The 14,743-nt window shown below is 48.1% G+C and overlaps 1 protein-coding gene across 5 annotated transcripts in view; it reads right to left on the bottom strand.

The window, feature by feature from the left end:
- Window positions 1–247: 247 nt before the first annotated feature.
- LOC308312860 (SH3 and PX domain-containing protein 2A-like) overlaps window positions 248–14,743 on the bottom strand; it is a gene marked incomplete at its 5' end in the record, with an annotated part of 152,271 nt that continues 137,775 nt past the window's right edge. For 4 of the 5 annotated variants that reach the window (XM_080759609.1, XM_080759611.1, XM_080759612.1 and 1 more), the window contains 3 exons: window positions 248–586; window positions 841–3,817; window positions 5,035–6,576. In XM_080759609.1, the coding sequence (XP_080615735.1) occupies window positions 3,140–3,817; window positions 5,035–6,576 (2,220 nt within the window). In that variant the 3' untranslated portion in view covers window positions 248–586; window positions 841–3,139. Of the gene's footprint in view, window positions 587–796; window positions 3,818–5,034; window positions 6,577–14,743 lie in introns of those variants that run through there. The other variant, XM_080759610.1, reaches the window with a different exon arrangement.

The following is a 14,743-nucleotide window of genomic DNA, read 5'->3' as shown; positions in this document are numbered from 1 at the left end:
CATTAGAAAATATATTTCAGCAGTCTTGAACATCAGCCATTTAGAGTCATATTTTAGGGTTGTTGTTGTTGTATTTCAAATGTGGCAACATTTGTATTAATGTTATCATTTGGTGTTCTGGGAAAAATGTAAAATATGTGTGTGTGTGTGTGTGTGTGTGTGTGTGTGTGTGTGTGTGTGTGTGTGTGTGTGTATGTATGTATATATATATATATATATATATATATATATATATATATATATATATATATATATATACTGTATATTAAATAAATTACTCATGTAGGGATGTGGGATGTAGACTACAACTATATTTTTGAAAACTGAAACAACTTCAAAGCTACGAGGTAAACAACTTCTTATTTTTTTCCCCCCCTACCGTTCAAAATCTAAATCAATACTGCACAGCAATATCCAATTCTATTTTTCTTATTACTTTAGCTGTTGAACTGCATTCTTTGTTATACTGTACTCTGGGTACGACGTATCAAGTGCTTCCACATAGTAACGTGAAAACACGTTTTCAATAAGGTATGTTGTATGATCCGCTGCATTACTTGCAGCCATAAATAAATAATAACCCATTCTGACCTGAGATCAGATTCATACGAGGTTTCCACTTGACACACACTAGGTCTGATTAACCCATTCTGACCTGAGATCAGATTCTAAAAATGTCAGTCGTTCTTCGATTTTTCAAAAAATAGCAGACCTACAAGCTCATAGCGCGCCACTCGGTGGCGCGCTATGAGCTTGTAGATCTGCTATTTTTTCAATAGCTAAAGCATAACATGATGTGAACCCCAAAATGGGTTCCCGGTCAGAATGGGATAAAGCTACAAGAAGTAGCTGATGAAATGATAACTCTTTGGTTGTCTCACATTTTGGGCTTAATGCTATATGAAGTATATCCCTGGGATTAAATGGAATTCACCATATTCCAGTATTCACGTAGTGTCTGCACTGCTGTAGCAGTGGTATACTATACGTACAGTATACAAAGCAGCAATATATATACAAAGTCAATTTCCTCTGGAACTAAAAAATAGGAAAACTAAAATAATGTAAACTAATTGAATAGTTAAGCTAAAAAGCAAACATGAGGTGGCAATGTACTATAGAATGCACTCATGTGCATTCTATTTGTAATTCAAATATTATTTTGACTGTACCTCTCATTACATTTTTTTTTAATATCTAGCTTACATTAAAATGTGTACTAAAGACGTTTTTTGGGGGAGAGGGATGGGGTGGGGATGGTCTCTCTGTAACCAACAAAGCTAATTAAGCCAAATCATTTCTACCTGAGCACAGACATTCTGCCACTATCACACCACTTAAACCCTCTACACTTACAGTAAACTTGACCTGAGATGACCTCTGTACTTGGTCCGCGCCTCTGACCCCTTCTACACAAGGACTGTCTAAAGAGGACGAGACGCAAAGACCGTACGGGCGGGCGTGGATGTTGCTCCATGGTGCTCCATGGAAGGAAAGATGCACATGCACACATTTGGGCATGTACAACTTCCTGGGTCTCAACTGCACATGTTTCTTTCCTTCCATGGAGCACCATGGAGCAACATGGCGTCGCCCGCACGGTCGTCGCGTCTCGTCCTCTTTAGCCCATTCCGACCTGAGATCAGATTCATACGAGGTTTCCACTGGACACACACTGGTCTGATTAACCCATTCTGACCTGAGATCAGATTCTAAAAATGTCAGTCGTTCTTAGATTTTTCAAAAATAGCAGACCTACAAGCTCGTAGCGCGCCACTCGGTGGCGCGCTATGAGCTTGTAGATCTGCTATTTTTAATAATAGCTAAAGCATAACATGATGCTGACACCAAAATGTGTTCCCGTTCAGAATGGGTTAGACAGTCCTTGCTTCTACACCAAATCTCTTCACCGAAAACAGCCGATCGACAAGCTCTGGCTATTTTCAACTAATGTTTTCCCCCTCAGAATAGGGATGGTAGGGTTCAAGTGATGGAGAGAAGGCAAAAGATTGCGAGGCAGGAGCATTCAACTCTTCCAAGGCTGTCTGGTGGAGAACTAGATGTCACAAGAAAGCAGAAATATTTCTCTAAGGAAGTCTTTAGAATATGCGCGACAAATTAAAAACATAATACAGAAAATAAAAAAAGAGGATTGAAATGTTTTAAATTCCTTTTTTTTTTTCTTCTTCTTTTTCTATTTTACTTTGCACGATGACTGTGGCATAAAATGAGTGGCTTATTGTGTGACTCCAGTCACTTCAACGTCACTGGTTCTCAACACGGGGTCTGGGCACCCGCCGCCGGTCCCATAGTGGACCCATAACCGGTCTGTGTAACTTTGAGAGTGTACAAATGGACCCATAAGGGTCCAGCTGAGTTACAGGCCCCCTCAGGAGTCTACGCATTTGGACCCCTGGTGTTCCCAGGACCCCATATTGAGAAACAGCGACTTACATCTCAATTTCTTCCCTCCATATTTGGCGTTTGATTCCACTCCTACAGCATCTCCCAGATCAAACCTCTTTGCTTGTTTAGCACCACTAAAACTAGAGCTATCTCCCAGTTATAAAAATACTTGCGGTTGGTATTCACGCTCTCCTATGGCCTATGGCACTCTTTAGATTTGGTTGATTCACTGCCATAAACGTCTTCTTAGGACCTTCCGTTCAGGTCAATCATAACTGTATACAAAGGCACTTATTTGGTATCGTAATTAAGTCAATGATCGGGCAGGAATAAGGCTAGCCATTACCCTGCTTAACTTCTCCATTAACTGATGTAAAACCCTTTTAAGGGCATCTTTCCCGTTCCATATCTCATAGATAATTTGTCCTCTTCGATATCTTTGTTCTCTGGGGTGGCCAAGCCCCTTCCTCAACGTCTCATAACATTGCATTCCGACATAATTTTAAACCGTTACACTCCTCCACATGGTCATTTTTAGTAAACCAGCACCAAAAAAGTGTCTATTTTTTTCTTTCTTCAAATTAAAACGTCATATTTTACAGTCTTTTCAGAAATGTACTGTACATTTTGGGGGAGCATATTGCTTGGGTAACATTCGCAAGGAGCGATGCCACCAGTGTTGTTGGCGGGCATCATTGTGGGGGGGGGTGGGTGGGGTAAAGAAGTGGGGAGGTTATTTCTTCCTCTCCAGGTAGTTGGAGGGGACCCAGCCCTTGCGGGGCATCAGGATGTCCTGCACCTGACAGTACCACCATCCGTTGGGGTTTCTCTCCAGCACCTCCAGACAGGTGCCCTCGGGGAAGCCCATGGTCTCCTCGTCCCCTCTGTAGTCGGCGATGGACACGTACAGGTCTCTGCCCAGGTTGTTGTGGATCAGCTGGCCCTTCTCCATGGGCTTGGGTCGGACCGTGGACACCGGGATGCCGTTCCGCTGGCCGACCCGGAGCGAGTCCTGGGCGGAGCTGCTCGTGGCGAACACGGAGGATGAGGAGCCGAGGCCGGAGCGCTCCGAAGGCCTGGGCTGACTCTCCACGACCACGTGGGGCCGCACGGTGCTGAAGGAGGCGTTCCGCCGGACGCCGAGCGTGGCCGAGCCAGAGCGGTAGTGGTCGCTGCTGCCCAGGGACTCGTTCCGCCGCAGGGAGCCCGTGGCGTAGTGGCCGTCCTTGGCCGACGTCTGCGTCGTGGTCACGAACACCGACTGCGGCCTGACCGCCACCTGCCGCACGCCGTTCCGCATGCGCACGCCGCCGTTGACCATGCCGGAAGAGGGCTTGGCGAAGCCACCGGGAGGCTTGGACGGAATGGGAGGCGTGTTCCTCCTCAGGCCCTGATGCTGCTGGTTCAGCCCCTGCAGGATTAAGGGTTGTCACCAGCAAGACAGGTTCGTTTAGATCAGTGGTTCCCAAAGTGGGGTCCGGGGACCCCCAGGGGTACCTGAGGGAGTTCCAGGGGGGACACATCTATTTTGTTCATGTTCATAAAGTGCTAAAGTGTTTAAAGCAGTGGTTCCCAAACTTTTTCATGTCAAGGACCCCCAAATTGACACTACTTAGCCCGTGGACCCCCATTTGAAAAGATATGCCAGGAACCCCCATAAGAGAAGACGTACACATTTAGACGTCTACATTTAGACGTCTACATTTAGACGTACACATTTAGACGTCTACATTTAGACGTCTGTATACATTTAGACGTCTACATTTAGACGTCTACATTTAGACGTCTACATTTAGACAGTGTCCCCCTGAGTGCCTCCCCAGTGTCCCCCTGAGTGCCTCCCCAATGCCTCCCCAGTGTGCCCCCTGAGTGCCTTCCCAGTGCCTCCCCAGTGTCCCCCTGAGTGCCTCCCCAATGCCTCCCCAGTGTGCCCCCTGAGTGCCTTCCCAGTGCCTCCCCAGTGTGCCCCTGAGTGCCTCCCCAGTGTCTCCCCAGTGCCTCCTCAGTGCCTGCCCAGTGTCCCCCAGTGTCCCCCCAGTGTCTCCAATAGCAATACAAGTGCAATAATACAAATTAATCTTAATGTATTAATCTTATTAATTAATTAATCAAATTAATTCATTAATCAAAATTGCGGCCTGTGCCCAGCACCATGCCAAAGCTTTTTCCTGCAGGAAACACTGCTTGTGGTTGTAAATATATTGTTATCCGTGTTGCGAGGATGAGGGGGTACCTGGAAAAATATCTACCCCAAAAGGGGTACCTGGTCCAAAAAACACCTGGTTTAGATCATTCATGATCATTTCTGTACAAATAATTGAGATTAATGTTTTTGGCCTAAAAATTAAATAGGGAATCTAAAATGAATCTAGATGACCATTTGCTTTTTAGGTTTTAAAACAAAAAAAATCCACATCATGGCAGATCTGACAAATGATCAAGACTGACGCTCCAGCGTATTTGTCAACGTTCCATATCACTTTAATCCACTGTTCTCGTCAATGCGGAGCAATCGTGTAGTTGGAAAAGGAATACTGTACGGTGGTCATTTTTCAAATTGCAGGAAAACCTTTGTGGATTTTCAGAGATCAGATCCCAATGAATAAATGAAAGAAATAGTGGAAATACCTGCAGGTTGATGTTGTTGAGGGCCAGAACGCGCTGCTCGTTCTTCTCCAGACTGTTGGACTTACTCCCAGCGCTCCCGTGGCCGTCCGACTCCGAGCCGCCCGCGTCGCCCGCATGCCGAGCGGGCTCCAGGTAGTAGGACGGGGCCCAGCCCTCCTCGGAGCCCCAGCGGGCGTACCACCAGCCGCTCTCCTGCTTCTCCAGCACCTCCACCTCCACGCCGGCCGGGAAGCTCAGCTCCGACTCCTGGAGCTTCTTGTAGGCGTCCATGGTCCGGTAGAGGTTCAGGCCCTCCAGGTCTGAGGCGTCGCCGCGGCTGCCCTTGGAGTAGACGGAGGAGAGGTCCGAGGTGCTGCGGGAGCACAACGAGTCCTCCGACGAGATGACGGAGGCCGTCTCCGAGTCGTCCCCCCCGCGGGAGGGTTTGAGGCTGGGTCGGAGCTGACCCGTGGGCCTCAGCTGGCGCCTCAGAGAGCTGATGTCCATCCTCTCGGGACTCTGGGGCTCCGACTTGGTCAGGAGAGGTTTGGGCCTGACGGAGGGCTTGGCTTTGGCCGAGGGACTCGGGCCGATCCTCTGCTCCACGTCGTGGCCGAAGCCCAGGCTCTTCCTCTGGCCTCGGCTCGACTCGTCTGAAGACGACCGCGGGCTCTCCTCTCGGGACCGGGTGTCCACGCGCCTGCCCAGGGTCTGGCTCCTGCGGTTCAGCTCCGGGGTCACGGCCTTCATGGGTCTCCCGGTCAGCGGCGAGGAGCCGGAGGGCCGGCGCGGGACGGTGGAAGAATGGTAGCTCCGCGGGGAGTTGGGCCCGCTGGAACTCTTGGCTGAGATCCCTTCGTCGCCACTGATGGACCTGAAGCCGTCGTTCTCGTAGATGCATTCCTCCTTAGCCACTTCCTCCAGAGAAGTCCTAAACGAGGTTCTTCTGTGATTCAAAACGGGGGAGGCTTTGCAGACAGGAGGGGGGGCCTTGCAGAGAGGCGGGGAGGCCTTGGAGAGCGGCGGGGAGGCCTTGGAGAGCGGCGGGGAGGCCTTGGAGAGCGGTGGGGAGGACTTGGAGAGAGGCGGGGAGGCCTTGCAGAGAGGTGGGGAGGCCTCGGAGAGCGGTGGGGAGGCCTTGCAGATAGGTGGGGAGGCCTTGGAGAGCGGCGGCGAGGCCTTGCAGGCAGGAGGTGTAGTGCGATACTTGTCGCTGGCCGTGCTGCAAGGCTTCATATCGAGGGGCCGCTCGTCTTTTAAAGAATCGGTATCCGACTCCCCTTCGCAGCCGATAGCAGGAATGTCGTACAATGGCTCCTCGTACACAGGCCTGCTCAGCGGCTCTGTGGCCTTGGAGGCGGAGTTACTGGGGGAGGAAGTCTCCTCGGAGGAGTCCTGCTTCTTGACAGGCGGGGCCGGGGGCGGGACTTTGGGCCGGGTGAGCGTGCTGGTGCGACGGTTCAGGTTGGGCTTCTTCCGTTTGTCGATGTAGGAGCACGGAGCCCAGCCCTCCATCTCTCCAATCTGCACGTACCACCAGCCTCCCGAGTTCTTCTCTATCACCTGCAGGAACAGCAAGAGGGATGTGAACGCCACAGGCAAATTCCAATACACCAACCAAGCGAGGAGGAGAGGATGATATGCGAGTCCGACAGCCACAGCCACATTCCCAATTCTCACTCGTGCCCGCTCAATCACTCGCTACTCCTGCATATAATGTTGTATATTTATTAGATGCTGTATTTCTCTCATATCTGAGCTGTTTGACAAGCATTCTCACAGAACAAACAGCATGATTGCATGAAGTAGCTTTGATCACTGTTATGCATAATGGTATATATAAATGCACCGTCTCTGTGGAAATGGGAATCATTCACTCTCAAGCCGTGAAACACACGCATGGAGGCACGTTATGTTTAATACATTTTTTAGGATATGAGCATGCAGATCAAAGTTTCGTCTGCTCTAAAACATCCCTTTGAACTGCCCATCTCCCAGACAGCATAGTCAATGGTTCATGGTCAATTGGGACAAAACTATTTCCAGGTTAGCTCTAGAAGGCCTACTATAGAGCGGCGCAGTCCCACCCCCTTTCGGAAACGACGAGTGGCCCAGTAAATGATTCTCCATTCATTTTCTCCATAGGCTTTTCAAAAAGTATTTATTTAAAGACGGTTACGCCGCGGACAAAGCCAACTCGGATCGTGACAAATCATGACAATAATTACAATGTTTTGGGCCGATCAAATAATTAAAAAACAAAACAAATAGTGTTGTATCCTGCCTATATTTTCTTCTTTCAAATTATTTGATCGGCACAAAATATTGTTTGTTGTCAAGATTTGTCACGATCCGAGTTGGCTTTGTCCGCGGCGTAACCGTCTTTATATAAATACTTTTTGAAAAGCCTATGGAGAAAATGAATGGAGAATCATTTCCTGGGCCACTCGTCGTTCTGAAAGGGACTGCGACGCTCTATGGCAGCCCGCAAAGTGCCAAGCAAACACACTTTTTTTTTGCCACTGGTTCTCAACCTGTGGGCCCGGGACCACTGGTGGGTCGTGGGGGTATTCCAAGTGGATCCCCAAATATTTGGAAATATACTAGATTTTAATGATAATGTAAAAATAATATTAAAAAGTGAGACCAATAGAGCGTCGCAGTCCCTCCCCCTTTCAGAACGGCGAGTGGCCCAGGAAATGAAAAGCAATGCATTTGTCCCATAGCCGTTTCTGAAAGTATTTATTTAAAGACGGTTACGCCGCGGACAAAGCCAACTCGGATCGTGACAAATCATGACAATGAACACAATATTTTGGGGCGATCAAATCATTAGAAAGAAGAAAATAAAGGCAGGAGACAAGACTATTTGTTTTGTTTTTCTTCTTATAAATTATTTGATCGGCCCAAAATATTGTGTTCATTGTCATGATTTGTCACGATCCGAGTTGGCTTTGTCCGCGGTGTAACCATCTTTAAATAAATACTTTCAGAAACGGCTATGGGAAAAATGCAAATGCATACGCTCTAAAGAGCGTCGCAGTCCCGGCCCCTTTCATGAGGCCCAGGAAATGAATCCCAATGCATTTTTCCCATAGACATTTAAAAAAAAATTAAAGACCTTTTAAGCGTCGTGCGAAGCCAACTTGAGTCGTGACAAATCATGACAATAAACGTAATATTTTGGACCAAACAAATAATTACAAATAAGAAAAACAACAAAAAAAGTGTTGTAACCTGCCGTTTCTTTCTACTTTCTAATTCTTTGTTTGTCCCAAAACATTGTGTTTATTGTATGTATGTATGTATGTATGTATAGTATGTATTTGGTTAAAATGGGTAGGGTTTAAAAAAAGGCAAGAGTTTGCTCTGGTGCACTGGCCTAAAAGTGGGTCCTTAAAAACTGCTAAAACTTCTGAAATGTATGCATGTAGATATGTATGTAGTATGTATGTGTGTAGTATTTAAAAGGGGGGGCTTTTTTGTAAAAAGCCCAGCCAACCATACCTTAATTTATTTAAAAATACTCCAAGATAGGGTTACCAGTGAAGGGCAATGCCTATTCACTGGGGACTATGCAAGGCAGAGGCGTCCACCCCCCTGAGTCCAAGTTAGGCTAGACCGGTTAAAATGGGTAGGGTTTAAAAAAAGGCAAGAGTTTGCTCTGGTGCACTGGCCTAAAAGTGGGTCCTTAAAAACTGCTAAAACTTCCGAAATGTATGCATGTAAATATGTATGTATAATGTATGTATGTGTGTAGTATTTAACACATTGAGTACGCCAACGTGCATCAAAATAAAGGCCTCTATAGTGCCAGAGTAGTCTGATCGCATTTACTCTGAAAGCCAAGAACCGGAAATACTTTCTTAAAAAAGTTGACTTGACAAAGTGAGCTCATAATCCCCGATCATCTTAATATATTTATATAAACTCCAAAAAGCGTTCATATTTTGCGGGAGAGACGGATGAGGAGCAGAAACGCAGCGCCAGCATATCGATCCATTCATCACCACGGAGAGCGCCCTGGATGAGGAGATACGAGTCATTCTTTCCGCCGCGCTAACATGGGAGTCAATGACAAGCTAATAGTTTCACAGAGCGTTAGCATACGGCAAGCGAAAAGCGAAATGCCAAAAAAAAAAAATAGGAATAATTCTGATTATTATTATCTCGCCCCGCGTCGTTTGGAGTGAAATGCCTATTCACTGGGGACTATGCAAGGCAGCAGCGTCCACCCCCCTGAGTCCAAGTTAGGCTAGACCGCATACCTAAAATATGTATGTATGTATGTATTTGGTTAAAATGGGTGGGGTTTAAAAAAAGGCAAAAGCTTGCTCTGGTGCACTGGCCTAAAAGTGGGTCCTTAAAAACTGCTAAAACGTCTGAAATGTATTTGGTTAAAATGGGTGGGGTTTAAAAAAAGGCAAAAGCTTGCTCTGGTGCACTGGCCTAAAAGTGGGTCCTTAAAAACTGCTAAAACGTCTGTAATGCATGTATGTAGGTATGTATGTATGTATGTGTGTAGTATTTAAAAGGGGGGGGCTTTTTAGTAAAAAGCCCAGCCCATAAAACCTTCCTATATTTAAAACAAATCCAAAATAAGGTTACCAGTGAAGGGCAAAATGCCTATTCACTGGGGACTATGCAAGGCAGAGGCGTCCACCCCCCTGAGTCCAAGTTAAGCTAGACCGCATACCTAAACCAATGTCCGAAATGTCTTCTAAAACCCAAGGGTAAAATGGATATAAAAATAGACAGTAATAAAACCACCTAAAACCATAAAGGAATAAAAGTTCACAGCAAGGCCTGGAAACCATTTATTGATGGGACAGATAAAAGAACAGAAAGAGATAAAAATCAACTTCTTTCATTAAGACCAGTGGGTGTTACAGTTAGTAATTTTTTAATCCATCTGTGCTCCATGAGTTTCCGCTGTCCACTGGTCCATCGGACTCCACATTCCAGACCTGAAATGATGAGGTTAGCGATAGAATGGGATTGAAAGTGTGTGTATAGGGTTGTGTTTATGTCTGCTCGTTTGATGTGATATAAGTGTTGTTTGAGTCGTGTTTCTAGTGTGTGTCCGGTTTCTCCTATGTAGTGTTTATGACATTGTGTGCAGGTGATGATGTAGACTATGTTGGGTGTGGTCAGAGACAGAGGGTCCGTAATGGGGGAGGAAGTGTGACTATGGGGGTTGTTGATGAATTTGCGGGGTTTGAAATGGAGTGTATGTGGCTGTGGGGGCTTGGGAGGTAAAGTGGAAAATTTGGAATGCACAAGGAGGTCTCCCAGGTTCTTGTTCCTTCTAAGTGCTGAAATGACTTGATGTGCTTGTAATGGGGGGTAGGATTGTTGTGTAGTGGTGAAATTTTGTTTAAATTTGTGGTGAAGTGGTTGGAGTGTATGTGAAAATGTGGTTATGAATGGGAGTAATGTTTTAATTGTAGAGGAGCCGATGGCCTGGATGGTGAGAGAAGAAGAGTTGGAGGAGGGAAGACGTAGAGGAGAGGGTAATGTGTGGGCCCCGTCCAGGTCCGTCCCTGTCCCTGCGCTAGAGAGGGGCCTCTGATCCGGGTGCATGCTCTGAGGTGGCTGGGGAAGAAAGCTGGGATTGAGGTTAGGGTTAGAATTGGGGATGAGAGGGTTAGGGGTAGGAGGCAGAGTGTTGGTGGAGAGTGACTGGGTGGGGGAGAGAGAGGCCAGGGCATTGCTCCTGATGGTACGTAAAAGTCTTTTACTATAACCTCTCCTTCGGAGGACTGTAAAGAGTGTGTGTGTGGCCTGATTGAAGTGTTCCCTATTGGATGAAATCCTGAAAAACCGAATGATTTGTGATTTGATGATGCCTGCAAAAGTGTGCTTTGGGTGGTAACTGTGTTTGTGGAGTAGTGCGTGTGTGTCTGTGTCCTTAAAATATATTTTTGTCAGTAGTCGTTTATGTGTCTGGTCTATTGTATGAAAAAATACGGTGGTGTCCAGGAAGTTAATCTCTGTTGGATGAATTATGTGTTTGATGGTTATGGAAGCATGGTGTGTGTTCAAGATCTGTAAAAAGTTATCAAACTGTTGTAAGGTGTGTGGCCAGAGCCCTATGATGTCATCTAAAAATCTGAAATACATGGTGGGTTGTAGTGGACACTTTGCCAAGGCCTCTCTCTCCCACTCACTCATGTAAATGTTGGCATAAGCGGGTGCAAATTTCTTGCCCATAGCTGTGCCCTCTATCTGTAAATAGTGTTTGTTATTAAATGTGAAATCATTGCAATTGAGACTAAGTTCTAATAGTTGTAAAATGGCATTGTCTGGTCTAGTGTTGTCCGGGTGTGTCTGGAAGAGGTTTCTAACTGCCTGTAAACCAGTGGCTGTATGTATGTTAGTGTAAAGGCTGTCAATGTCTATGGTGAAAATGTATGTGTGTGGTGGCACAGCTATGGGCTTGATTTTTTCCAGGAAATCATATGTGTCTCTTAAATAACTGGCGTGTATGGTGGAGAGGGGGTTGAGGAAGTGGTCTATATATTGTGCTATGTGGTAGGACTCACTGCTGCAGTCTGATACTATGGGTCTGCCGGGAGGCACCTCGAAGGGAATAGTCCAAGTCTGAGGATCCTTGTGGATCTTGGGTAGTAGATAGAAAATCCTAGGTCTGGGGTTATCGGGTCCATAGAGGAAGTCGCGTTGTTTGGAGGTGATGTAGTTTTGGTGATAAAGTGTTGTAATGATTTGTCTGAGTTTGATCTGAGTCTGTGGTTGTATGCTGGCTGCTATGTGAGTGTAATATCTAGTGTTGGATAGTTGTCTGTTGGCTTCATATGTGTATTGGAAATTATCTAAAATGACTATTTTTGAACCTTTATCAGCTGGTTTAATAACTATTTGTGTGTTGTTCCGCAGTGTTGTGATGCTGTTCCGTTCGTCTGTGGTCAGGTTGTCCGGTCTGTCTGGTGATGGGTGGTACTGGTTAAGTGTATGGTTATCTAGCTGTATGAGGTCTCGTATCCTGCCGTCCACCTGGGAGAGTTTAGGCTCCCAGGTGGAGGGCAGGACAAAGGGTGTAGGTCCGTCTGTCTGTGTGTTTTGGAAGTAGTCTATTAATTTAAGTCTCCTATGGTATCTATGTGTGTCCCTTCGAAGTGCCTCCCAATCCGTCCCTGTGGGTCGAGGAATGTAGGCGAGACCCCTCTCCAGCAACTGGGCCTCTGCGGCCGTGAGACGGACGGACCTGGACAGGTTCAACACATTGGAGTGGGGGTCAGGTGCTGGTCGGAGGGACTGAATGGCTGTTGGACGTTGAGAGGAAGAGGGGGGAAGAATGGTGGTGGGCGGTGTGGGGGAGGGGGGAGGGGGGGAGGGGGGAGGAGAGGGAGGAGGAGGAGGAGGAGGAGGGGAGCCTGTTGGGAACAAGGTAGGTACCAGAGGAAGAGGAGAGATAGGGCAGGAATCCAGGCTGCGGCTCCTGTTTAGGGAAAATTTAAATGTGTGCACCAATGGTTAAATATTGTGACTGCTGTGGTGTGTGTCCAGTGTATGTTGTCGGGTTTTGTGTGAAACTGGTCAGGGTCAACTGGTGGGATGTATGGGAAATGTGTTGTGATGTACTGGTTCATGAGTGTGAGGTTCTTTTTCTGTTTGACTGTTAGGAACTGGGAGAAGTTGATGAGGGGAATGTGGATGCTGGCGTTGGGAAAGGTCCGTTGTGCCTCCTTGTGCATTCCACTTAGCTGCCTATAGGAGGTCTGGTCTGTATCATTGTCCTTGCAGTTGATGCCCACTGAGAGAATGACTTCTTCTACCCTGGGGTGAACCTCCGCCTTTTCCAAAATCTTGGTCAGGTGGTTGAAGGTCGCCCCAGGGTAGCTGTCTATTTGGAGCTCAGTGTGGTGTGATGGTGGGATTCTACTTAAATTGGAGTCCCCCAAGATGGCCACCGGCTTTCGGACCATGATGTTCCAGTCCAACACCTTTTTCTTAGGCCTGGCCGTGTGAGAGGTGGGTATACAGGGAAGTGCTGGGGATGGAGGGGGTGGTGACGTGTGTGGCTGTGAGGCGCCAGTAGTGAGAGGCTGCGGGATCGGGTGGTTCTGAGAGGGTTCAGAGGGGCCTGTTTGGTCACGGTTGTTTCCGTATAGAGGCCTACTCATCATTACCCGGGATCTTAGGGTACCGATCCCGCGCTTCACACCGGCGCCTCCTGTGGGGGAAAGGGAAATGGAGTTTAAATCATGGAATGATGCTGTGGTGTGCTGGGGAGTGGTGGGTGTGGTGGGAAGGACTAGTGAGGTGGTTTGGAGTGGACTTGGGGCTGTGGACTCCTCACAGGTGGAGCACCCTCTGGGTTGGAAACGGGGGGAGGTTCCAGTGGTGGTGTGGGTGGACTTGGGTGTCGAGGAGGCAGAAGGAAGGGGATAGGGTGAGATGCCCGCCACCTCCACCTCCCGAACACCGCTAGGGGGTCCGGGTGAAGAGGAGGCAGGCAGTGTTGAGTCCTCCGGGACAGGGGGGAGGGGGGTTGTGGGGGGCAACCGGGAGCTGGTCCTCTGGGGTTTTACTCTCTGTGGCTGGGGGGGCGCCAGAGCAAAGGCCTCCGGACGTCTCCCCAGCGACAGAGAGCAAATGGGTCTGGGTGGTGGGCGGGGGGCACTAGAGAGGACGGGTCGCCGGTCTGTGGGGGTTATGAGGAGGGGTGGGATGGTAGGCCGCCTGGTTATAGGGAAGGTGAGAAGGGGTGGGATGGAAGGCGTGGGGAGTAAGGCTGGTGGGGAAGTGTTCCTGCCCAGAGGAGGGGGGAACACTTGGGCTGGGGTCCTAGGGTGTGGGAGCAGGCCAGGCCGAGCACTAGCAGAGCTATTGGGAGGTCTCGAGTGAGGTGGAGGGGGGGCGGTGTGTGTTGCTGTGTGTGTGTTCGCTCGTGTATGTATGTTGTAGCGGTTGGTATGTGTGACATGTTGCTGTGTATGTTGTCTGTGTTGTGTGTGTTGTGTGTGTTGTGTTGGCTGTCTGTGTTGTGTGTGTTGTGTGGTTGGCTGTGTGTGTCGTGTGGTTGGCTGTGTGTGTTGTGTGTGTTGTGTGGTAGGCTGTGTGTGTTGTGTGTGTTGTGTGGTTGGCTGTGCGTGTTGTGTGTGTTGTGTGGTTGGCTGTGTGTGTTGTGTGTGTTGTGTGGTTGGCTGTGTGTGTTGTGTGCGTGTCTGTATCTGTAGTATGTTGCTAACCCGGGTTAGGGTTGCAGTAGTCAGTCTCTGGGTGTATCTTTTATGTGCCCAACCTATGGCTATGGTATAGGCCATAGGGTTATGTGGGTGTATGTCTGGTGTGAGTGTGTCTATGGTGTCTGTGTAGTGTGTTTGTAATATGTGCATGTTTGTGTTCATCCAGTTATGTGTGTTGTGGGCCACCTGCGTGGTGGTGGTCTCAGTGGGGCAGGCGGGCTTGATGAAGGTGGTGAGTTTGTTCACCTGTCTCATCATCCCAACAGGGAAGGACCCTGTCCGGAGAGCCCTGTCAGCCACCTCTCCATGGTGTACAGCTTGGATTATTTTAAAATAAAGTTTGGCTGTCTGCCTGGTGGCTTCATCGGGAGGGTGACCAAGGGGGGGCTGGCTGTTAGGTACAGGGTGATGGGGGCGTGTAGTAGGGGTATGGGAAGATAGAGGTATAGGGGGATATCGGTTGGTGAAGGGTGGTCTAGCTACTTGGGCATATGTGGGTCTACGGGGAAGTCTGTGTGCAG

Source organism: Protomyctophum bolini, assembly GCF_963924005.1.
Source record: "Protomyctophum bolini genome assembly, chromosome: 3".
NCBI lineage: Eukaryota > Metazoa > Chordata > Actinopteri > Myctophiformes > Myctophidae > Protomyctophum > Protomyctophum bolini.
Note: the sequence above shows the minus strand (reverse complement) of the source record. Positions and strands in the feature narration are given on the sequence as shown.